At 41.2% G+C, this 23,881-nt stretch overlaps 2 protein-coding genes across 7 annotated transcripts in view; both read right to left on the bottom strand.

Moving 5' to 3' along the window:
• daam1b (dishevelled associated activator of morphogenesis 1b) overlaps positions 1 to 13,976 on the bottom strand; it is a 65,324-nt gene extending 51,348 nt beyond the window's left edge. For all 3 annotated transcript variants that reach the window (XM_080744636.1, XM_080744635.1, XM_080744637.1), the window contains exon 1: positions 13,808 to 13,976. The gene's annotated coding sequence lies outside the window, so the exon portion shown is untranslated. The remainder of the gene's footprint in view (positions 1 to 13,807) is intronic.
• Positions 13,977 to 16,969: 2,993 nt separating this feature from the next.
• ppp1r13bb (protein phosphatase 1, regulatory subunit 13Bb) overlaps positions 16,970 to 23,881 on the bottom strand; it is a 45,524-nt gene continuing 38,612 nt past the window's right edge. For 3 of the 4 annotated variants that reach the window (XM_080744532.1, XM_080744534.1, XM_080744535.1), the window contains exons 14-18: positions 23,182 to 23,319; positions 22,940 to 23,073; positions 22,653 to 22,819; positions 21,614 to 21,813; positions 16,970 to 20,669 (exon numbers count right to left, since the gene is read on the bottom strand). In XM_080744532.1, the coding sequence (XP_080600658.1) occupies positions 20,628 to 20,669; positions 21,614 to 21,813; positions 22,653 to 22,819; positions 22,940 to 23,073; positions 23,182 to 23,319 (681 nt within the window). In that variant the 3' untranslated portion in view covers positions 16,970 to 20,627. The remainder of the gene's footprint in view (positions 20,670 to 21,613; positions 21,814 to 22,652; positions 22,820 to 22,939; positions 23,074 to 23,181; positions 23,320 to 23,881) is intronic. The other variant, XM_080744533.1, reaches the window with a different exon arrangement.

Here is a 23,881-nt window from a genome sequence, read left to right as displayed (position 1 = left end):
GGAAAACAACGCAAAGGTGTAAACCTGTGTGTACATGATGTGTGTGAGAGAGAGTAAGAGAGAGAGACAGAGAGAAAGGCACAGAGAGAGAGAGAGAGAGACAGGCACACACAGACAGAGACAGACAGAGTTATAGGTGTGTTAATGTGATGCGATAGTGGGTGCATTTTGCAAACATCAGCATCAGGGAGCAACCTACCCAAGTCAAATTCCTTGCAGTGTCTGAACGTGCTCGGCCATTAACCACTTAAGACCTATATACTTTGCCGTACAGCCTATAGTCTTAATAACCAACCTAAGAGCTCACAACTTGTCGGGTTCTGACTCGCTTTGTTAGTGTTTTGCAACTCGCTTTGTTAGTGTTTTGAGTGGATGTGGTGGTCACACCCCACCCCCACCCGTCAAAGCCACTGTCGATAACATGTAGTCATCTATCTATACATCTGTGACTGTAAATAGGGTCAAAGTACAAAGACATCATCACTCGTGTTTGCACCATGTTTCTATGATCTATATACCCTCTATTGCTACGTTATACCACACTGGCATTTGGCTGAATAAGACAATGGGCAGAAATTCAATCTTATGTTGCTACAACTGTACTGTAGTTAAAAGCAAACCATAAATGTTGTTTACCTAATTTCTGAGCTTTATCAAATTTGTATTTCACAAAAGATAAATGTTGAAGAAAAGCTATACAGTACTGTCAGTTTAATGAGTAGGCCTAGGTATTATTATTATTCAATATGTTGTGATAACATTGAATATAATAACAAACATGAGTTTTACTTAATTACATAATTGAATACAGCTGCTCTCAGTTCAGTCTTTCTGCATTTCCAAGTAAGCCAATTTCTTTATGTATTCATACTTAATCATAATTGTTGGGGCTTCATACAACAGAGCATTGCTCTCCATTTGTGCTGGGAAAACCAAACGGTTTATTTCAAAGCACCTTGACCTCACTTAAGCTTAAGCCTTTGTTAAGTCTCTTCCAAGTTCAATTCTTTTTGGCAAGCGACACCATGGTACAATGGAGTATAACTCAGGCCTTAGCTTAGCTAAAACACCACCATCCCCCCCTGCAGTCAGGCTCAGCTGGTTTTAGGCGCTGATGCTCAAGCTGTCGTATGTCAGTCAACCTTCTACTTACAACATCCTTTTACACAACAGGTTCAAGGTGGAAATGTCACACCGTTATTCTGCCCTGCTGCACTGTTTGAAAGTGCCTTGTGATACACAGAGTCAACGAGGCCTGCAATGAGCTTTGCTCGCAGGTATCTGCAAGTCCTCACAATGGAGCCTTGTAGATATACATAAGTAATTGCATTGAGTGCAGAGTTGCTTAGGCTTGTTATTATTTCCCATTATCTCCCAGCAAAGTTTGGGTTGTATCATAAAACTGATCAAACGAAGAAACTGGTCTCATGCGATACTGCCTATCCTTTACAAAACTGTTGTCACAGACATCAGTCATGAGTTGAGATAGTGCAGTCATGAATGGATAACACTGGAAGGACTGGGTAGCTGCCTCTGAAAAGAATGTCATGCAGCTGCAATAACAGGCAGGTCCTGTTCCCAGGGAGAGGTTCTCTCTCTCTGGGCTTCTGTGCCGCTTTGATAGGATGTGTAGTTTCAGGACACCAGTTTTTTCACAATGTTGGGGCAGTGAGGACGGGGACAGTGCCAGTGAGAGTGAAACGCTGAAAGGCTGCATACAGTATCTACGCTGCATGAAGTGGGAGGAATTAAATGCCATGGAATTCAGCACAGTTAGCTCACGTGACACATCTTCATAAAGAGTGAAAGGCCTCAGTCATGTATCATACTTAGTACTTAATACTTATTTTAACCGATTTTAACCCACTAAAGACCTGAGGCCGACTCTACAAATGCCTTCTAAATCAGTATTTTTCTTTTAAGATTTTTTAAAAATGTAAAAAAAAAAGCAGATGAAGTGACGCCCTGTGAGCTTGTATATCTGCTATTCTTTAACTCATTCTGTGCCAGATGCCAAAATGGCTCCAAGGTAGCTGTGCCGAGATTTTGTATGTTTTTCTTTACTATGCAATGAAAAAAAATGATTTTTTCTTTTTATAATTTTTTTCCCCACAGAAACAGACACAGTTGTTGTGATTCAGTGGCAAAAAGAATTTTGTCAATCGGACAAATGGTTCCAGAGATAGAGCTGTTTGAATGAAAAAAAGTGTCCATCCACGAATGGACACACATGAACACACATTTTCTCAATCAGCTAAACGAGGGAGCGAACACACAAACAGAGAAAAGCATCTCTCTGATCTCAGGTCATTTTGACATCTTTAAAAAAAAAAAAAAAAAAATGATTTTTTTTTTTTTTTTTTTTTTCTATGTAAAAAACACAAAAACCGTCATAAGCCGTCATTGGCACACAGGGCTATTGGAAAAAAACCGTCATAAGCAGTCATTGGCACAGAATGAGTTAATAGCCAATGCAAAAATCTAAAATGACACGGATGCTTTCCTATGCATATGCATGTATAAAAACAATTTAAAATGTACTTTTTTGATGTTGCCTTTGAAACATTGACTGTATGAAATGTGATAAAGAAAATAGACTTGACTGAAACCCTACTGGAGTATAATAACACTTTTATTCATGGCATGATGCAACATTTGAAATGTCAATCTGTACATTCTTACAAAGCCACAATGTTGATGACATTTAACCATCACTGACACTTAATCTTTAAGATCTACAACCCTATTTGACACTCACTTAAGCCTGTCTTGTCAGTTATGGACAATTTAGTGCCAAACTGTACTGAAAGGTGCCAAGACATGAGCAATCGAGCCTTTGAGGATACTATGATAACACTCAAGAACCTCAGGTCTATTTCATACATTTTAAAGGTTGAATTGTAATAAACACATTACACTCTTCTCAATTTTGCAATCAACCTGCCCAGATAGGAGTTATAGGACATTTCTTAAATTTTCTTTTTTTAACTGTTACATAATAATTACAATATTTTTGTTCAGCTGAGTGATGAGCGATACATCTATGATCTTCCTCATCAACAATGCAGGATAAATGTACCAGATGACAGATACAACGTCCTCCTCACCAATGAATGATAATGGTAGCTTACAGTGATGAACTATGACTGATACAACTTCTTCCTACAAAACAATGAAATATAATTGTAGCTTACAGTGACTGATAGAATGAACAATGACCGCACCGATATACAACCTCTTCCTCAACAACAATGAAAGATAATTGTAGCTTAGTAAGCTTACAGTGCAACAATTTTTGAGAAGGGTCATATTTTAAAAAGGCACCAAATGATGGTGATAGCAACCAAAGGCCAGGACCACATAGAGCCAGGTGCCACACGCTACACAGTAAAACATTATTAATTTTACCCTTGAGAGTCCAAAATGTCCCTGTAAGGATTTTACAGAGTATAAGGATCTGCCTCCAGGGAGGGGCTGTATCTATAAATTCCACCAGTGCAGCCCTACCCTCGTATGGTACCCTCACTATCACAAATTAAATACCAAGATTGAAAAGGGTCCCTCTGGTTTCTTACCCACCTCTCTAGAAGGCTTGTAATTACTGTGTGGAATAGCAAGGTCCACAGCATGTTAAACACTGCATCCTATAATCTCAGAAAACTGAAAACGTGAAAAGGAACTCTTGGCCAAGTGCACCACCACTTATCAATTTAGACCGCAAAATAAAAGGGTGATGTCCGTGTCCAAAAATAGCTTTCCTTTCTATGCATTTTTGCCGGCACTCTGTTAAGTCTGGGTAAAGGTTTGTTGCATTAATTAAGTGGATAGGCACAGACAAGTTCAAATACTGTTGGGTTTGGGTACGATTTCATGACAGTGAAGACAACCTCTTAATGAAGTTAATAATAGGGATGGGCAGAATGTTTTTCTCCCAAAACTCAATTAATGATGACGTGGTGAGTATAAAGCTATTTCCTTTTTTAGTTGAATAGTTATATAAAAGCTTGAGAAAATGTTGCAATGCATGTATTTACGGTAATCACTTCAGGCCTAATGACCCTGCTTTGGGCATGTCATAATAGGCCAACATTCAGTGAAAATAGCTAAACTACAAGCTCTCAACCCGCCGCATGGTGAGCTTGTACACAGGATATTTTTGTTGAAGAGATTTGGTGTAGAGGGGAAAAAAAGAAGACCAAGTACATACGATTTGGGGGACCCCGGTCTTCTTTTAACAGCAAAGGTAGGTTCCCAAACATCTCAATAATGCAGATGATGATTCCACGAAACAATTGATTCATGATTCTTGATGCCTGACAGTTTTGGAACTGATATCATGGATGATTTTTTTATTTTTTAACCTACCATTCCTACCTAGTCTTAACTCTGGGTACGTGACTGAAGACAAAGCAAATCATAGACATAAATTCCTTAGCATTTTGAAACTGTACAAGGAGGATTGTTTTGGATCTGGAGATCAACTATCCTGTCCCTTTTAAACACTCAAATTACAAAATGGCCACTTTGAAGAACTGCCTCTAACCTACAGCAGGGTGAACGTCTACAGCTGCAGAGAACGTGCTTGTAACGGATTGATGGAATTTGAGTGTTAAAGGCTCTGGCTTAACTTGCTGATCCTGCCAGATGTAGACCTAGCTCAGCGCTGCTGCAAAAAAACAACTGAAGGTCTTCAGTGACCAGAGATAAGAAAAATTAAAGAATAGACATTTGACAGTCAATGTGACACGAACCTTTTCTTGGTTAAAATGTAGGAACAAACAAATAGACCTAAACACATCAACCACAACCCAAGAAAATCCAATCCTGGTCAGCAACCACAGGGAAGATTTCAAAATGTCGTTGTATCCTACTTGTTCATGTTAATCACTTTTTCTGGCATGTTATCATAGGTGAACATTCAACAAAAAACAGCCAATGAAACTATAAGCTCACAACGCATCATGTGTGTTTCTTGTAGATCAGACATGTTTCGACAAAGACATTTGGTGCAGAGGGCCAAGTACAGACCCCTGGGGGACCCCAATCAGTGATGTGTAGGGTTTATGGGGTTAAACACTGATGCATGCAGATAGCAGAATCAGTTTCCTAGTCCATGTTCAGCTAAGGCTAGTTCAAATGTCTGGGCTCCATATCAGACCACAAACTGGATGTTAGTTTAGCTTATTATGGCAAGCCAGACATAGGACTGACACAGTGGTAAAGTCTAGGTGAACCCATGCCAGGCCAGCACACAGGGCCAGCTCTGCGCGACTGGATGGACGATACTCAATTTGCTTATCGCAAAATGAGTCATAATCTTGGCTGAGAGTAAACAACACAAGAAGACAAACATGGCGACTCAAATATTCGGACTATGAAAACCAGCAATGAAAACAAAACTCTCAACGAGATTTGTGCCTGTAAATGTAAAACCCAATGAACCAGTGTAGGGGTAGAAAATCAACCACAGATCAGAGGTGGGATGTATGTTTTGGGGATGTTAACAAGGTCACCTGCTGTTTAACAGGATCAACAGACAGCCTATGCCCCATTGCACAAAGGAAGGTACAGTATATAGTTCTTACACAGAACCGGCTTTTTGTTAGTAGAGTAATAAGGTGTTTGACAATCTAATAATCACAACAAACACATTTTAACAGTTTAACATTGAACTTAAAACCTTTCTGATCTAACATTACAGTTTACAGTCAGATAATAATGTAGACCTGTTGAGAAAGCAAATCTCAGTTTTTCCTCTTTTCTTAATGATTATGTTATAACAACAGGGGCAACCTGAAGAAACCAGTGCCTTACCCTATCACCCTGAGGGCTTGAGAAGACAAAGAACACACAAACACACACACACACACACACACACACACACACACACACACACACACACACACACACACACACACACACACACACACACACACACACACACACACACACACACACACACACACACACACACACACACACACACACACACACACACACACACGGAACAAACCCATCATAACATTGGTAAAAGTGTAACAAGTTACATAAGTGACATCTAAAAACACAATAGTCACTTCTACAAACTGAAATACAATCATGGCTAAGGAACGAGTACGTGTTGACGCAGCTGGTTTCGTCTCACTGCAATGCTGCCTTGAAGAGTTCGCCACAACTACGGTTATGTTATCACACAGATATGCTATACTGTGGGAACGTGCTCATCATAGCAACAGCCTAACCCTGTCCACCTGGAAATAAGGACATGTACTGTTCTTGGCGGATCAAGCTGGCTACCGGAACCTCCTTTCAGATAAAGTGAAAATATTTCCAACCTGTAATATCTTTTGGGAATAAAAGAATCACAGTACTGACTCCAATCAAACCAGTGAAGAAATTAGCCTACACCAAACAGTAAAATCACTATACATACTGTATATCCTGACCTGAATCATGCAAAAAAAAAAAGGTCCCTGAACTTCTTCCATCAATTCCATGATGCTAGCCTTGGCTTTGTGCCACAGTTACAGTACAACCCAAACAGCATGATAATTTCGTCTGCACTAACAATCTGCCACCATGTGAAGTGTCTGGTGGCTCAGCCAGTTAGGGCATCGGCCATATGCTCCATGAGGAGTTTGAATCCAACCCCTCCTTCACATAACTCTCCTCTCTCTGTCATTGTTTCCTATGAAATCTCCCTCCACATCAGTGAATGATGCTTAATGTATGGAGTTTCATGCCCTTTCTGCTTCGCTCTGCAACTTGTCAGAACACGAAGTGTGTTCTGAAGGCGGGCGGCTTTTTAAGAGCAAAATAAAGCAGGACACACTCTGGCACAGTCTACTGCTAAATCTGATATGTCTCCTCACCCAAGCTAATCCCACAGCCATCACACACACACGTGCACGTTTTGTGTCGGAGGAGGAATCCTTTTGGTATGGATTTAACTGTTACAGTTTGATTCCTGTATTGCGAATCTAAGGCACGATGGCAAATTTATATTTCACTGTATGACCAGGTCGCTCATCAAAACTACAGCCTTTCAACTGAAAAAACTTTTCGTCCCACACCAAGACCATATACAGTAGTGCTAAGAAAGTCTACTTTGTAGTCAGTAAATTAATTGCAACCGTAGGTCGCAGTTTACTGTCAGAACCGTCACAGCTTGTTCGTGTCTGGACGGGTACTCGGGTAACGCCTGACACTGTGGTTCTCCTGATACATCACAGGTGACATCACAGTGATGTCAGATACTCAGAGCAGGGATCTCCATATATGGGCATAAACAGGTGACATCACAGTGATGTCAGATACTCAGAGCAGGGATCTCCATATATGGTCATAAAAGGGATTCTGTTAGGGATCTCCATATATGGGCATAAAAGGGATTATTGTATCCCAGATGATGCCATGTTAGGAGAACCACACTAACAAAATCCATATGGTCAAGACAGATGGTGTGACCTCGCCCTTTAGGCGTCTTACTGGTAATGTATATTTTTAAGCATTAACTCTGATCCCAAACATAGTAACTAGAAGACCATGTCTGTTGTTAAGATAGGACAATAATCCAGCGCTACACGGCTACGCCACTGTAAGTAAATATTGGAAGTTCTGTATGTTCTTTGGCAGTCACCGACATTAAACCAATGACAGGCATGTACAGTATTGTCCTTTCAAATGTTATCTTTCTATGACTGCAACCTGAACTGATGCTTGCAAAATATCTTCTCTGGAAAAGAAAAAAGGCTGCTGTCCAGCTAGTATGAATAATACGCTTTCCATAAAGATCATGGACATACGCACATAATCCAGTTTCCAATTTCTCTGCCTTGGGAATTTACATCAATAATACGGCCTACAAAACAATAGAGGCATATGTGGATTGAAACATAAATCCCATTTGGCGCATAACACCCACCCTCACAACCTAAATCTCCGTCCCCCAAACACACAGACAGGACAGGACCCACATGCTGCCTTTGTTTGAACTGAAGCAGAACACGGCCTCTTTCCAAATCTCCATGCTAAGGCAGACAGGCCATTAATGGTGATTCTCATTGTCATGATAATCTAGGGTTTGCCTGAATTTCTGGTACGCAGAAAACAAATAAACAAAGATTACACAATGTTTATTTCTATAAAAAGAACAGCTGAATCTACCTTAAAAAGTATTACTTTGATGATAAACCCTTTCAGATAGCCAGTAAATAGCAATATTCATTAATGTACGAATCACATTATGGAATTAGTGTTGTGATATCAATATAGTCTGGGAGATGCATTTTCCAAATACTTGGTGACATTCTTAAATGAACTGTTTTATACAGAATAGATGCCCAAATTCCAACCAGCCACTTTAATACAAACTAATCATTGTATTAATTATTTTGTTGATATGAAGGATTAGCAAAGTGTGTGGATAAGGCTGATACTGCACTGCAATGGTGAGCACAGGTTTTAAATGTGAAAATGGTAACGTCACTTAAATTAGTCTCAACAAAGGGAAACTAATGGCGGGCAGAAGTAGCACAGCTTGTACTGCGCTCTCAAGGGCGCATCTGTAACAAGTTCAGATTGTCCCAAAATATAATTTCACAGGTCACCTATTTCTAGCAGCATAGAACTACAATATATTGAGGCTTGTTTCTCTGGGAGACTGCTCTGTGGAGAGATAGGTCTGCCCTCCATAACCAGTGACTGTGCACTTTGAAAAGGGTACACTTAATGATTACCCGATTTGCAATGAATTTAGGTTAATGTGTTGGGTGTTCTGATCTGTGGTGAACTTGACACATCTTTGGATGTAGCCTAAAAATACCAGAAGACTAGAAGTTAAGTTATGCTTATTTTCAGGTACAATGTGTTATATAGTAACTAAACGTGTAATTTGTCCTTTACTGAAGTCCAGTTCATGACACAATATGGCTGTATTGTCTATTTTATTACAGGCTACAAATGAATTTGAGAAAAGAGCAAATGACTTGAGCACCACTGCTGAGAAGAATATATCACCATCCTGCCAGAAATTGACTTCTGCTTGGCCCATTAATTAAAAATCTCCCACCATTCAGGGGATGAAGTGGCAATAGGGTGCACTGACCTTTGAACTCTAAAGAATGACAAAGGTCAAGAGCCAGGGGTCTTGGGAGGGGAAAAGAAACTCCTTGATCGTGGAGTGCATAGTTAAACTCTCGCTAAGATTGCCTTGACAGTAAATCTTGTTTGGTATAGTTTTATACATAGCGTGTAGGGAACTACAGTAAATACAGATGAGAACTGAGAGGTAGCAGATGATGTGATTAAAAATAAACACATCAGAAAAAGGCCAGAACAAATCTACTCTGTAGAAACTAAAGGAAGATTGTTTAATGTTTAGTCAAGATTACTAAAATGGGACATTTTAAATCCATTAGGCCAGTAATACTGCCATGGTGAATTAATCCATAGTGTGTGTGTGGGGGGGGGGGGGTTGGGGGGGGGGTTCTCAACTTCTTCCCAATCACAAGAATTATAAGTTTAGGACTAGTCATATGATCTCCAGTTAGGTTCAAATTAAGGAGAGTGTTGGGTTTCTATTTCCTAATCAACTTTTGTTAGGTGAAAACAGTGACAACTTGACAAAGCATTAGAGATTGGCTACAAAATAAAGATCCCCAATGTTTGGGGTTGGGTGTGGTCAGCTGTCCCACCAGTGAGGACAAGCGCAAAGCAAGGCCAGACTGGGGGCTGGGCGTGGCAAGGCAGGGGAGCCATGGTGACAGAGGCTGGAGAAAGGATGCTAAATGAAGCCATTGTGTGGCCCAAGTGAAGCACACCGCACAAAGAATAGCACATTCAAACAGTCATACAGGCCCATTGTTGTGGTCAGCCAACATTGTGCACTGCACGTCCAGTGGTTTGGACAACTAGATAATCAAGAGGATACTTAGTCAAACTTGTTTGAAGCTACGGCCAGAGAAATTGAACCTCAATTTTAGTACAAGGATACTTATTGGACATTTATGTACTTATGGCCTAAAATCTAAAACCATAGAGCAATTCTGAATGTTATGCCACTGACGGGAAAATATTTTGCCAGTGAATGAAGGGAAATGTCATAAAAATGACAGTACTAGGCCTAATACATTTGTTGTTTGGTACTGTAGCAATTCCATGATTACACAAAGGCCTTTGTGTTGATATAGCCATGGACAAAAGGTTTATTCTTTGTAATTTCAATGGTCTTTCTTTTGATTTGTTGACATTTCAACGTTCTATAACACCTGACCAGGTGCCAGGATTGAATTCTCCAGTGCATGTGACATGCATATTAAAATGAATGTGCCACCCGGATAGCCTGAGAATTCTCGAATGACTGGAAATTCATACAACTTCGACTATACAAGACAAGGGAGTGGGACATCCCGGGGGGGGGGGGCAGGGTGTACCTGTCCAACACCGCAGTCCAGCATTGAAGGGTAAACCCAATTCCTTTGGGGTGCTTCCTCCAAATGAACAAAACTGCCAAGTTCCATTTGTATTGTAGGACAGTGGTTCTCAAACTTTTTCATGTCAAGGACGCCCAAATTGACACTTATTAGCCCGCGGAACCCCATTTGAAAAGATATACCCCCATAAGAGAAGATTTTTACGGCTCTAGCAGGGATTATCAACCATTTTAAATTTCAAGGACCCCCAGTTTGACATGCATTAGACTACGGACCCCCATTTAATGGCATTTCTTTCTCTGAGACCCTAATTTATGTTGTAAAATCAATTTTAATTTAACTCAGAGAGTGTACAAATGGAACCACAATGGTTCCATTTGTACATTCTCTGAGTTACAGAGTATACAGGCCCAAAAAGGGTCCATTAGGTGCCTAACTATTATTTAGCTGGGGACCCCCTGGAACTCCCTCAAGGACCCCTGGGGGTCCCCAGACCCCACTTTGAGAACCACTGTCGTAGGAGACGTGGTCGTCACTCGTCACCAACAAGAACAATTTTAACGCACATCCTCCTATTTTGGTGCTGAGACAAATGGCAAGGCCCCTATAATGCTACCTCCCGGGAACAACAGATGGGGTTAGCAATAACAGGGACTATTACACAGTATAGTCCCCTCTCTAATATAGATTTAAAATGCCTGTATGCACAGAAACGTTAAATTGACGACAAAAACTATTACTTCAGCAAGATGATTGCAGAACCATTCACGAAGAGGTTTACCACTGCTATCAGTATCACTACTTGCCATTATTTATACTTCAAATTCATATTCGTATTTATATATGAATAAAAAGTGGGGATGGGCATTTTCCAAAGCCATTAATGAATTAATGAACACCTGCCACTGAACACAGCAATGCCAATTCAATGTCAGCAGTCCATGAGCACATCTGGTGGTGTTGGGCTCAGCCGCACTGAGTCTACCACTAAATGACATCCGCCAATGAAAAAATAATTAGGTTATACCTCCCCTGTCGCCTCTGCATGCGTTTACTCTTTCACTCTGTAGTCCTTAATATGGGCCAACCAGGGAGTCCGGTGCCACCATTACATTGCCTGTATTGTGAAATCCAACACTCAGTGCCCAATTCCCAATGGGACCAGCAGAAAGGTTTATGTGTGTGTTAGAGAGAGACAAAGAGAGAGGCACACAGAGAACCAGGTACATAAAAATGTCGGTGCAAAGCAATCAGCGTTTCTCAACAACAGGCCACAATGATGCCTACGTCTGGATTATCTCACTTTGTTCCGTGAGACGGGTAATTAAAAGCTCGCACATCATCATCCTTATCCACCAGGTACATTGAGTTGAGTAATAATGGCCCCAGTTACCTGCCACAACACACAACTGCTGATGCACAGGGTGGTGGAGACAAGAGACACCTGAAAAATACTTTCTTCACGCAGACAAAAGGAGGCCCAACACACACAGGAAACAGAACCAGCTGGACACACGTACTGCACAGCCAAGTATGACGTGCAGTAATCATCTGCAACGAACTCACACACCTTCTCTCTGAAAACAAGAAGCATGATTCAAATGCCGGGACTTGTCACAGCTGATGCGTAACCAGCAGACTGTCTCCTCCAAGCAGAGTCAAGGGCGCGGGCTAAATAACATCATAAGGTGAGGCTGCTCTCCTCCTCCTACAGTATGTTTACAGTGAAAACATCGTCTCAAACTCCCACACTGAGTTAAGCCCTCTCACAAGGGCATAAAACCCTTGTGTCAATTTAACTCGGAGAGAGTACAAATGTACACTCGGGAGTTACAAAATACAAATGGATAGATTAACACTGCGGATTGTATTGTGCGGCTCATTACAAGCACATGCATGTTCCTCAACGCTATTTAGGCCACTTTAAGTCCCGGGAATGCAAGACATTTCTGATACACGCCATACTTGATTTAAGCCTTACAAACTAGAATTACTTTACTGTCAGTTGTTGTAGGTCCTGAGTGACCTGTACTTCCAATGGCTTTAAAAGGTGAATACTGAATAGTTTCCATTTTTCAACAAGGTGGCGTAAGTGATTATTATAACAGGTTAGCTTGGGCGTTGTGTGTCATACTAGCCTAACCCTAAAAGTTTCAGAGGAACAGGTCCCTTTCACAATGACAATAGTGTGGCTTACGACTCTCTAAGGACATAATGATGAGATGCTGTTATTATTACTGACTTATACCTCTGCCATGCATGATACCAGGCCAGCCCACATAGATCTACCATCAGAGTCAATTAAATTAACATCAAGGTTCTAAGAAATACAATTCACTTCCTCATTTATACACATCTGTGAAAAACATACGTATTTTCAATATGTGTGTGTGTGTGTGTGTGTGTGTGTGTGTGTGTGTGTGTGTGTGTGTGTGTGTGTGTGTGTGTGTGTGTGTGTGTGTGTGTACACTAGTCAACCCATTTACATTGGGGGGAGCTTCACCTGTTTTGTTATGTTTTCTTCAATTCGTCTTTTGTATGCATAAATGGTCTAATTTGTTTAAAAAGATGTGCTAAACAAATGGAACCAAATTTGGTTCCATTTACAGTGGGTTCCTAAAAGCATATCAACTGGGGGAGTGGGGGTCCTTGAAAGGTTGTGAGAATCTTTTGATGAGATATGGCAGTGGTTCTCAAAGTGGATTACAGGGACTCTCTATGTTCCTTTATGGGGGTCTAAATTGACACTTACGTAACTCTGACAGTGTACAAATGGAACCAAATCCATTTGGTTCCATTTTGTACACTGTCAAAGTTAAGGGGAGACCTTCAAATGTCCAAGTTTGAGAACCACTGTCTGATATATGGCATACTTCTAATGACCCTCCAGTGAGTGGGCTGTGGGCAGCGTTCCAACAGCCCACCATCACCATGCACACAGTGAGGAACATTACACCCTGGCTGAGCTGTGTGCTCTGCTCTGCTGCATGCATGTCAGTGGAGGAGGATCTGGCTTTTATCAGCTGAATGCTTCCCGTGGGAGCGGGTCAGCTTGCTGCTGCCTCTGCACAGTTTGACAAACACCACTTTTTTTTTTCTTCTTTTTTTTTGTTGCAAAACAGAAATGCAAATAAGCAAATTAGAGTCATTTAAAACACCTTTAGCTTGGCTTGTCTTGTGGTAGGGTCAACGACCACGGGCTCTTTGACTACAACACAATTCGTAGTAAACTTTAAAATGTGGCCAAATGGTGTCACCGTCAGAAAGACAACACAATGAAACAACATTTCTTTCACGGGGCAAAGTTCTGCGCGCACAGACAGAAACTCACGTCTGCGTTTCGTGTTTTTTTCGTTAATTGAGAGCTTTCTTACCTCGTCGTTACGTCGCTCATGTTTCTGGCGAAAGGTTTCCACAAGTTCATCAGGTACGCCGCCGAACAAAAACACACACGCACACAAAACAAACAATGTGAGTAGAGTGAGCCACGGATGATTCACCTAAAGGAGAGCTTGTTGCTCCGGGACGACCGTGACATCATCCTCTGCTTACTGACACCGAATCCACCCAGTGCGCATGCGTCGCACTTTGTTAACCTATAAGCCTGATTTGTGCTTCGTCGCACGGCGGTGTGTTGCGCGAAAATATCATAGTCCTACACCAGACCAGTGCAGTGTTTCTCAAACTTTAAATTTCAAGGTCTTCCCATAACTCTGACAGTGTACAAATGGAACCAAATGAACCATATGTGGTTCCATTTGTAGATTTTGTACACTGTCAGAGTTACAGACTTGTTGCGACCGTCAGGTAGCAGTTACTATCAAACCCTCGACCAGCTGTCCGTCAGTCCGTCCGTCCGTCAGTCTGTCTGTCACACGTCACACTTTTGCCCTGCTCATATCTCCGCAACCGTTGCCCCGATCCATGCCAAATGTTGCATACACACTCCTTGCTTGCCAAACCACAACCTCAACCAATCAATTCTCACTTGACCCTCTTCTAGCGCCACCATGAGGCTGATTCTTGCAGAACACATTTATGGACACAGCTCCTACAATTTATGCCCTAAAATCACGCAAATCGGTACACAGTATGTCTAGACTCATGTCATCAACATGAATCTGTCCCATATAGCGTCACCATCAGGCCGATTTTTTCAAACACATTTTGTGGACACTGCTCCTACACATTTTGCCCTCAAATCACGCTGCGACCTGACGGTCGCTTATCTCCCGATTAGGGAGTCTTACTGGTATCTATATCAATTCGACCCCCCCTAAAGGACTGGAATCCACTTTGAGAACAACTACTGCACCAGAGGTTCTCAAACTTTTTCATATCAAGGACCCCCAAATTGACTCTTATTAGCCAGCGCAGCGGACCCACATTTGAAAAGATAAGCCAGGGACCACCATATAAGAGAAGATTTTTTTTACAGCTCTAGCAGTGATTCTCAACCATTTTAATTTCAAGGACCCCCAGTTTGACTTGTATTAGGCTACGGACCCCCATTTAATGGCATTTTTATCTCTGGGATCCCAGTTTATATTGTAAAATCCATGTTAATTGGGGGTAAAAGCGGTTTACAATCAGGTTATGACTAATCTGAGTTCTGCAGGGTAGGCCTACCAGGATTCTTTTACGTCCTACTTTAATTTATGCCCCCAATTCCAGGAGAGAGTACTGACCTGACCACATACCTGACATTTCTAAAATGATTTCATTAGCAGTGTGTTTCAAGTCTTTTAGTCATTACTCGTTTACATTACAGCAACAGCATTTCAAATCTTTCATCCCAAATCCCATAGCCTATAATCTCTATCCTCCTCAACATTTTGAAACATTCTTATTTCTTAAAACATTCTATTTTTGTGTCAGTGTGATTTAGTAGCAGTGTCATTAAGCAGCCACCAGCAGTGCACCTATGGCTGCATGTGTTGTGTAGCCTAGGCTACTCTGCTCCAGTTCAGTCTTTAATTCAGCAGGAACTCTTTAGCAGGGCCATTCGCCTGATTTACACAAATATACCGGGTTAGAAGGAGCTAAATGAAACAAGATGAGTGATATCACTGCAGGCTCCTAAATGTCAGCAAAACTAAACTGCTGACTACAGGGAATAGGGGCAGACCGGCAGACACATCTCCACATCAATGCACTGTGGAAGGACATATTGTCTTTGAAGATAATTCTGGTCCAAGTTTACATCGAATTCTGTGTCTTTGAAGATAATTCTGGTCCAAGTTTACATAAAATTCTGCGCAACATGCATGAATGTGACAGGTCATGTCACAGATCCTCAGTGTTAATGTATCCCTTTGAGACAAGAGTCTTACATACTGTACTAAGATTAAACACCAAGAAATGTAGACCTACTCTTTTCTTCTGCCTCACAGAAGCCCTCCCCATGTGTTACGATAGTATTCAAAGTCGTGGGACCTAACATCCAAGAGGGTACAGTGACCCTAAGAAAGAGGCCCTAGCTATTTCAATCTCTGAACATGTCAGTGCACCTTTCTGAAGTACAGTAAAGAACATTCTTACCAGATGTAGTTATCACTGCCTGATATGGAAACTGTTGAGAGTAGGAGCAGGAGTTCTTGAACTTTTCCAGCCCATGACTCAAATGTGGAATTTAGTCTCAAACTGGGACACAGATTCAGAAAATATTATTCCTGATACTATGAGCGACCCATGAGACACAAGTCCATGACCCATTTTTGCTTAGCTCATTAAACAAAGAAAGAAAAAAGATTTACACCATAGTCCCACTCCCAACCCAGACATCAACTAAATTTCAAGTGTTTGTTGTCACACACCTCAGTGATCCAATGACTGAATTCACTTTTGATGGAAGTCTGGCTTTTAAAGGGTTGGGGTTGATACTTACAGTACATCAATAAGGATTAAAATATTTTTAGATGATAAACAAACATGGTGAAACTTTCTGATGCTGAATATTTCGACCAAAAGCAGATGTTGATTTGGACTGCCACCTTGTGGCATTAATGCCACATATCCCCATTGTTATTTTCAGCAACACACACACACACACACACACACACACACACACACACACACACACTATCACACAAAAGGCACCACAATTTGTAGAGCTTGATGCTCAATTGTTTTATAAAGATGTAGAAGCACTTTATACTTCCTCAATAGCTCTCAGGTTAAAAATAGTAGTTACATTTGGAGTACCCAGATGTACACAGATTACTCAAATTTGTCAAAAGGTGAGCCGTTGCTTCTGCTTGCCTCAACCCTGACTACCTCTAAAATGTTCATCTTCGCTTAATTCTGTTTGCAAACAGGAGAAGGCAATGATTTTTTTACTGGCATATTATGTACAGTCGAACCCCATTAAGAAAATGTACTGTGTTGTTCTCTCCCCTTTAAATTTCTCCTTTGATTAGTTCCTGAAATGTTACTTTACCCAACATCAATGTGTAGAGACAGACACTATGTCAATGATATATAACAGTGATGAACATTTGTCATGCCAGAGCTTTTTTATTGTTCACATTTACAGAATTGGATGTGTAAGTACAGCGTTCATACAGAAAGCCCACTTGTCCATACAGCAAACAATCACATAAACATATTTCATATCTCCTCACACTATGTACAGGCTTACGTCAGGATCAAGCTTGTTGGGCCACTTGCACACTTAAGTCTAAATTATACTTATAGTCGTATGGCCATGTCGCTCTTTTGGGTTAGCAACACAATCGTATGACCTGGTATAAGTTAGGTTTTATCATACTCAATCGCTCTAGACTGAGAACAAGATAATGGCCTTGGAGAGGTTGAATGGTCTAACAGATATACATTTATCATTGAGAATAGTGTTACCGGAATGGCTTTATACCTCAAGGGGGCTACTTAAGGAAAGGAAACTTGCAAATTCAGGATTGTCTGATGCTAAATCTTAAGTATAAATTTGAACCATTTCTCCATTCCAGACAATGACCTATTCCTTCAAGTAGCGATAGAAGTATATGCCCATGACCGAAATACTTAAAACTGGGAGTTCAATTAATGTGTTTGGTTTACTGATCAAATGAAGGATATCTGTTAAGAGGATGTACTATTACTACTTTGGTGGTAGGAGAGTAAGTAACCCCATGTTGGACCCAGTACCAGTGAGGTATTTGAATTTCAACTAGCTTCTCCACAGGAGTGACAAGTGGGGTTTATCAGGGTCAACTCAAAATGTTCATATATATTTGTCAGACATTTTAACCTATATAACCTAGCAGCAAGAAGGCAAAAAGGGTTCATAAAAAAGGGGTAATATTAAAACTGAGCGAGTCCAACTTTGCTCACTTAAGTTCTGTAGTGAGTGATATTTTGATATGGTGTGAAATGTTCACACTTAGTGAGATCCAACATTTGGATTTCATTAACTGTTTGCAATTCATCTGTTCCAACAGATTCTGACAAATTAAATCAACATTGTGTTGTACAATAACAAAGTGAATCACAAGATACCAACACTTGGAATCTCCAAGTTATTTCAGATGTTTACATTGACAAAAACAAAAGTAGTACATGAAAGGGTTGGTTGTGGACTGCTCATGGATCCTATTAGATGCTATGGCTGAAATAGCAACAGTCTGTAATTTGCTCTTTGGAACTAAGAATTCTGAATGCACTGGTGATCAAGCTAAACCTGTCCAAATGCTCCCCAAATCTTCATTGAAATACTCAAAAGTAAAATTGCTTGTGGCCAAGATTACGCGCAACAGATTTGTTAACAATGTATTTAACGCATTTGGCAACCTATTTTTGGTAAAGCATGATATTGTTTGCCATCCAACACCATGACAATACATTTTGGCAACGCAGCATATGGCCTGTTCATTGCAGGGAACAAAAAAAGCAAACGTATAGCCTCCATCTATCTGATTGCTCAAACACAGCAATTTATTACAAAACAAACAAGGAAATAGTTGCCCAAGCAACTTGGATTTCAAAATCTCATGTAACCAGTTATGTATTCTTGTTAGATCCCACGCATTGAATCAATAAGCTGTTTGGTTTCAATTAAATCCCTGCCAGCATTGCTGTGAGCCATAATGTCCACAAGCCCAGTTTAAACATTACACAAAATAAGCAAGCATGCCCTGCAACTGCAGTTCATGAAAAAAATTCAACCGGTTTTCATCTTTGCGTGCTAGACTGGAGCAAAAAATATTTAGATAAACTGGACTGGCACAAAGAGCAGAGAATTGTTATTTAGCCATGTAGATAATTACTGAAGATAAATCATATTTTCCTCCCTAAAGCCATTTCATTTTCTATGAGGATATCCAACTTTTTTATTTAAACTATATTCAGACGGCGCCGGCAGCCATTTTGCTTTTCCTTCATACCCAGCCGAGTAAAGAATTCAGCCCGGTCGAATGATATCAAAAGAAGACTATAAAAATCTATCCAATGCCTCGCCTGGTTGGCACTTAGCATCCAAGGGTTGGATTGGGGATAATACTGTACTAGCATCATCTCTAGGGGATATACTTTACATCAAGCCACCTTGCACTACGGGAACAGGATATTGGCTCCTGACCTATGGGTCACATAGCTTGGGAATAGGGATGTAACCATTAATAGCTTTTTAATACTACCAGCAATTTAAAACGTCACACTTATGTAACCGTAGACTCTGCAACGTGTGCAGTGTGTTTCAAAATGCTCTGAGCTTTAACTAAGGCAAAAAGAAGAATAATTAAAAATATTTTTTTAAATGGTGGTAAAGTAATAACTTAAAAAGGGATATTATAGTACATATTTTTTTGTTGAATAACACTTTACAATGGGAAAGCACTGTAGAACTTAACATTTATATGTTGCAAAAAAATCATAATAAAAAGGGGATTGCTAGGTGTGAAAATCTCAATAGACTAGGGTTGTCAATTTAAGCCTAATTAGTTGCCAGGCAACGGCTGTCAGATTTAGATTTGAGGCTTAAGTAGTACTTGTTTCTTGGTAGGTAGGTTTAAATCTGTTGTTTTAATATGAATTAAACTGTTCTCGTCTTGAGTTTTTCCAAGGATTTATATAAGCGAGGCCTCTCTAACCAGAGGTCATCTGAAGTAGAACCAGTAATTGGTTAGCCAGGAGAGGAGGTAGCCTCTCACTCCATTATACTATGGAATGAATAAAGTTCGTATTTAAAATAATATACTATATTTTAAATAGTAAAATCAACCAAATTCATTACTGCAAGTCCAGGTTATCTTGAATTAAAAAGATTTGTGAAGAAGAAAATTCAATAAAACCTCAAATCTCAAACCATTGGGGATTACAATTATTATGCATAATCATGAAATTTCAAAATCTAGAATTGTTACATCCCTTTTTGTGAACTGTTGGTTCCCATTCCCAAGGCCACTCCCTACAGGGGGTCGGAACGGTATGAAGTAAGAGCAAAATGGTTGCTTTCTGAATATGGTCAATTAATCAGAACTGTAGCATTACATTACTAATTCAATAACATGTTCAAGAAAAGGAAGAAATTAAAAAATAGCTGAAATATTGGACCAAATCTTAGCCGGTCAGAATTTTATAATACTGTGTGTTGAGAACTTTCCTGCAAAGAAAATAAATAAATATATTGTATGCAAACACTCAATAGCCTGTTTTCCTCTGTGACAAAATCATTGACTTGCCACTGAAACCGTATAAACCATTAATATGTAGTGTGAACCAATGTCATTATAGAAAGCATAATATACCATTGGCCCTGCCATAGCAGGATATGCTGATTAAACTGCAGTCCAGCTGGCCAAAGAAATGCCATCACTAGTAGCCAGGAACAGTGTTAGTGTTTTTCTTCAATGAGATAAATGAGTCTTGGTACAGACTCAACACTGAACTGCAACAAAAATCAGAACGCAACAATTAATTAGGAGTGGGTTGGTGGTCTTGCAAGGTATAAATGGAGTGGTAAGAGGGCTTTTCGCATTTGCAGCGCTTGTGTTTATGAGGTGTGTTTCTCTGTGAATGCATGAAGGTAATGTGTTAAAGTTCATGGCTGCCCTAGGCTTCATAGTCAGGAGGATGGGAGAAGCTAAAGGCAGGGGGGCGGCAGGGTGGGGGATATGGCCACAGGGAAAAGACGGAGCACCAGGCCCCTTTGTTCTCTGCTCTTGCTTCTGTTGTCGTTCACCAGCAGACAATGGAGTACTACGCCAGAGAGCGCTGTCGAGGCTTTATCCTGGGATACAGCTGTAAGGGGTTGAGAGAGGGCGAAGATAAACAGTCATTTAAAATAACACAGATATTTACTGGTGACTCAAGATGAACTCATCAGGTTTCAAACTAAGGTAGGAGCAGTTTGAAACCTCTACGTAACTAAGGTATACTAGCGGTTTGCAAAACTAATAAACTAAAGAGTTTGGCAGTGTTTCACAGGATAGGATTTTTTGTTAACACTGTCAACATTATATGTTATAATATATAATTTATTTCCATCAAAATGTTCTATGTAAAATGTTAGTGGTATTATTCCACTACAGGTATGTGTAACCCCTGGCCTGGATTCAAACCTGGGTCTCCCAAGAGGCAAACCAAACATCTACCACTCATCCAAAGGAGAGATATTAGGCTTCTGGCCTCATGGTAAAGTGAATGCAAAGACGAGATGACGCGCAATCGGGCGTGGCGCGAACAATCCGAACGGGGCGGGGCTAACAGTCGCTTCCGTCTCTTCGGCGACCTTCACTCCACCCATTGCGTCCTGACAGCCAATCAGCGTTGATGTTGTCCGGAGACGTGAAAACAAAAATACCAACTCTGACCAACACGACCAAAGTGAAGCGATTGAAGCGACTAGAAACAAATATCTCTCTTCAGGTTTGAATGCACCATAAGGCTCATCTAAAAAGGAAATCTCCCCCAGGCCAAGGGAAATATTAGGCTTCTGGTCTACAGGTACAGGTCTAATCCACAAATGTTATTCTCAAACCTTTTAAATTCAAGGACACCCATAGCACCCATAACTCTGAGAGCATACAATTTGTACACTCTCATAGTTACAGCCCTTTAAGGGTCCATTTGTAAACCCCCAACGAAACCATTTTGAGCATACACTGGTGTATGGTAAATGAATGAAACTGTGAATATATGACATTAATGTGTGTGTGTGTGTGTGTGTGTGTGTGTGTTGTTACCCCGAGCAGGTTGCGGGGTACATAGCCCTCCTTGTCCTCCAGACGTGCCCACCACCACTCTGTTTCACTGTCGTCCTGTCGCCGTAGGATGGTGATGGCGTCGCCCTCGCTGAAAGACAACTCGTCTGGACTCTGAGCTTCATACACCCACAGGCCATACACCCCACCCTTGTTCATCACACCCAGCTTCTCCTGAACACCTGGATGACAACAATAAACATTGCTGTAATTTAGACCAGTGATTCTTAACACTGTCACATTGTCACATTACTTGTTAATTTTCTTTTTTCTTTTAGTTTGACATCACAACCAGAAACACGTCTTTTCCCCAAACGGAAGCGCCTACCACTACAAGTTCCTTGCGCACGGGCATTTTCTTTTCTTTCTTACTTTTCCTTTCCTTCTCCTTTAACTGAGAGTAGCCTTGGACGTGTCAAGACTGCCACCACCCCAGTAAGTGGGGTACAAGTTAAGCCATGTTTGACTTATTCCTCCATTCAGAATCATATACATACTGTACTTTAAAATTGATCTGAAATACTGTAATGTAGCACCTAGCTCAGTGTAGCCTGACAGCGTGTTGTGGGTTCGAGTCCCGATCCCGATGGCCTTTGCTGCATGTGACTCCCACAGATATAAAAAGCTAGACACCTCATCCGCCACTGCAGTTCATTGGCGCGATTGGTAAAAGAGGACTGGCGGAAGTGTGGAACTGTGGAAGGCACTCTGCCCCCTGCAGTGGGAAAGAGGGAGTGGCCTACCGAGCATCCCATTCTGTGACGCACAAGGAAGCGTCCTTCAGAATTCAGGAAGCTTGCCAGTGCTCTTTTACCAACGACCCAGAGCCGGAGGAGGCGTCTACTTTTTTATGTCTATGGTGACTCCCCTTCTCTCTCCCCCATTTCCTGTCAGCCTACTGTATATCCCTATCATTAAAGGCATAAAAGGCCCCACAAATAAATAACTGTCATGTATCTCACTGTAAAGGTATCTGTCAGAAACCAAATGAGTGCAGAAGTGTAATAGGCAGGACTCTCACCGTATAGGAACTGGGAACACTGGATGTATCCCTCCTCCATCTCCTCGCATTTATCTGCAGCAGTCTCCACGTCACTGATGGTGCTGGCAAAGATGGCTGCCCCGGACTCCACCAGCAACTTACACAGATGCACACTGTTGCAGGAGGCTGCGCAATGAAGTGGGGTCCTGTTCACACGTCAATCACAAAGACAAAAATAAATATGAAGCAAGAAAAGCACTGCAGTTGTACTGAATCGTATTGGTGACTCAACCCTTCGAGTGGGAGGGAGAAGAGCTGGGGCTCACCATCCGTCGCTGTCCGCTGCGTTGACATTCACGCCAAAGTCCAGCAGGAACTTGACTATGTGGTGATGTCCTGCACACACAGCATTATGCAGGGGAGTGATGCCCTCGTCATTGGGAGTGCTAGGGTTCTCCACCTGGAAAGAGAAAAATGGAAGGTGAGCCCCTCTAGTTCAGGCAATCATTTTCAAAATACAAAATAAATATGAGTATGCCCCGACATGCACTAACACAAGCACACACACCTCATAGATGATCCTTTGGACAAGGTCAAACTCTCCCTCTAAAGAGGCATCCAGCAGGAGAGCCAAGGGGTTGAACTTCACCCGAAGGCCGTGTCCGGTGCGTTCCGAATCGGGCTTCTTCAAGTTTGTACGCTTCTCCTGTATCAAAATGGAGAGAAGAAAAGATGGTTGTGATTCTTTTGTTTTTGGAAACTAATGTTAATTTCTAATGTATACAAAGACCCTTGGTTTAGCTTAGCTAAGGTGTCCATGCAATCCATAAGGCAGGGGTCTTCAACGGGGGGTACGGGACCCCTAGGGGGTCCTCAGAGTTACTACAGGGGGGCCGCCAAATCTTTGTCTGATAAGATCATGTTTTTTTACATAACCATTTGAACCCTAGCATCCCTAATCTGAGTGGAACATTAGCCAAAAATAGCAGATCTAAAAGCTTACAATGCCTCGCGCTGCGAGGCGTTGTAAGCCTGTAGATCGACTATTTTTGGCAAAGAGGTTTGTAGAGCCGGTAGAGGGAAAAGAAGAGCAGACTTGACGTTCAAGTGGTTAAATGTCTGAAAATACACATTACTCCAACATGATGACAGTGTTGTTTAACAAGTCTAAGCTGTATAAGAAATCCATGAACATTTTTAATCTACTTCTATACAATATGTAGTGGGGGTCCCTGCTTCATCTCTCTTTCAGCTAAGGGGTCCCTGGC

The sequence above is a fragment of the Nannobrachium achirus genome, assembly GCF_963921795.1.
Source record: "Nannobrachium achirus genome assembly, chromosome: 16".
In the NCBI taxonomy this organism is placed as follows: domain Eukaryota; kingdom Metazoa; phylum Chordata; class Actinopteri; order Myctophiformes; family Myctophidae; genus Nannobrachium; species Nannobrachium achirus.
The sequence above is the reverse complement of the archived record's forward strand: the minus strand, read 5'-3'. Positions and strand labels throughout refer to the sequence as shown.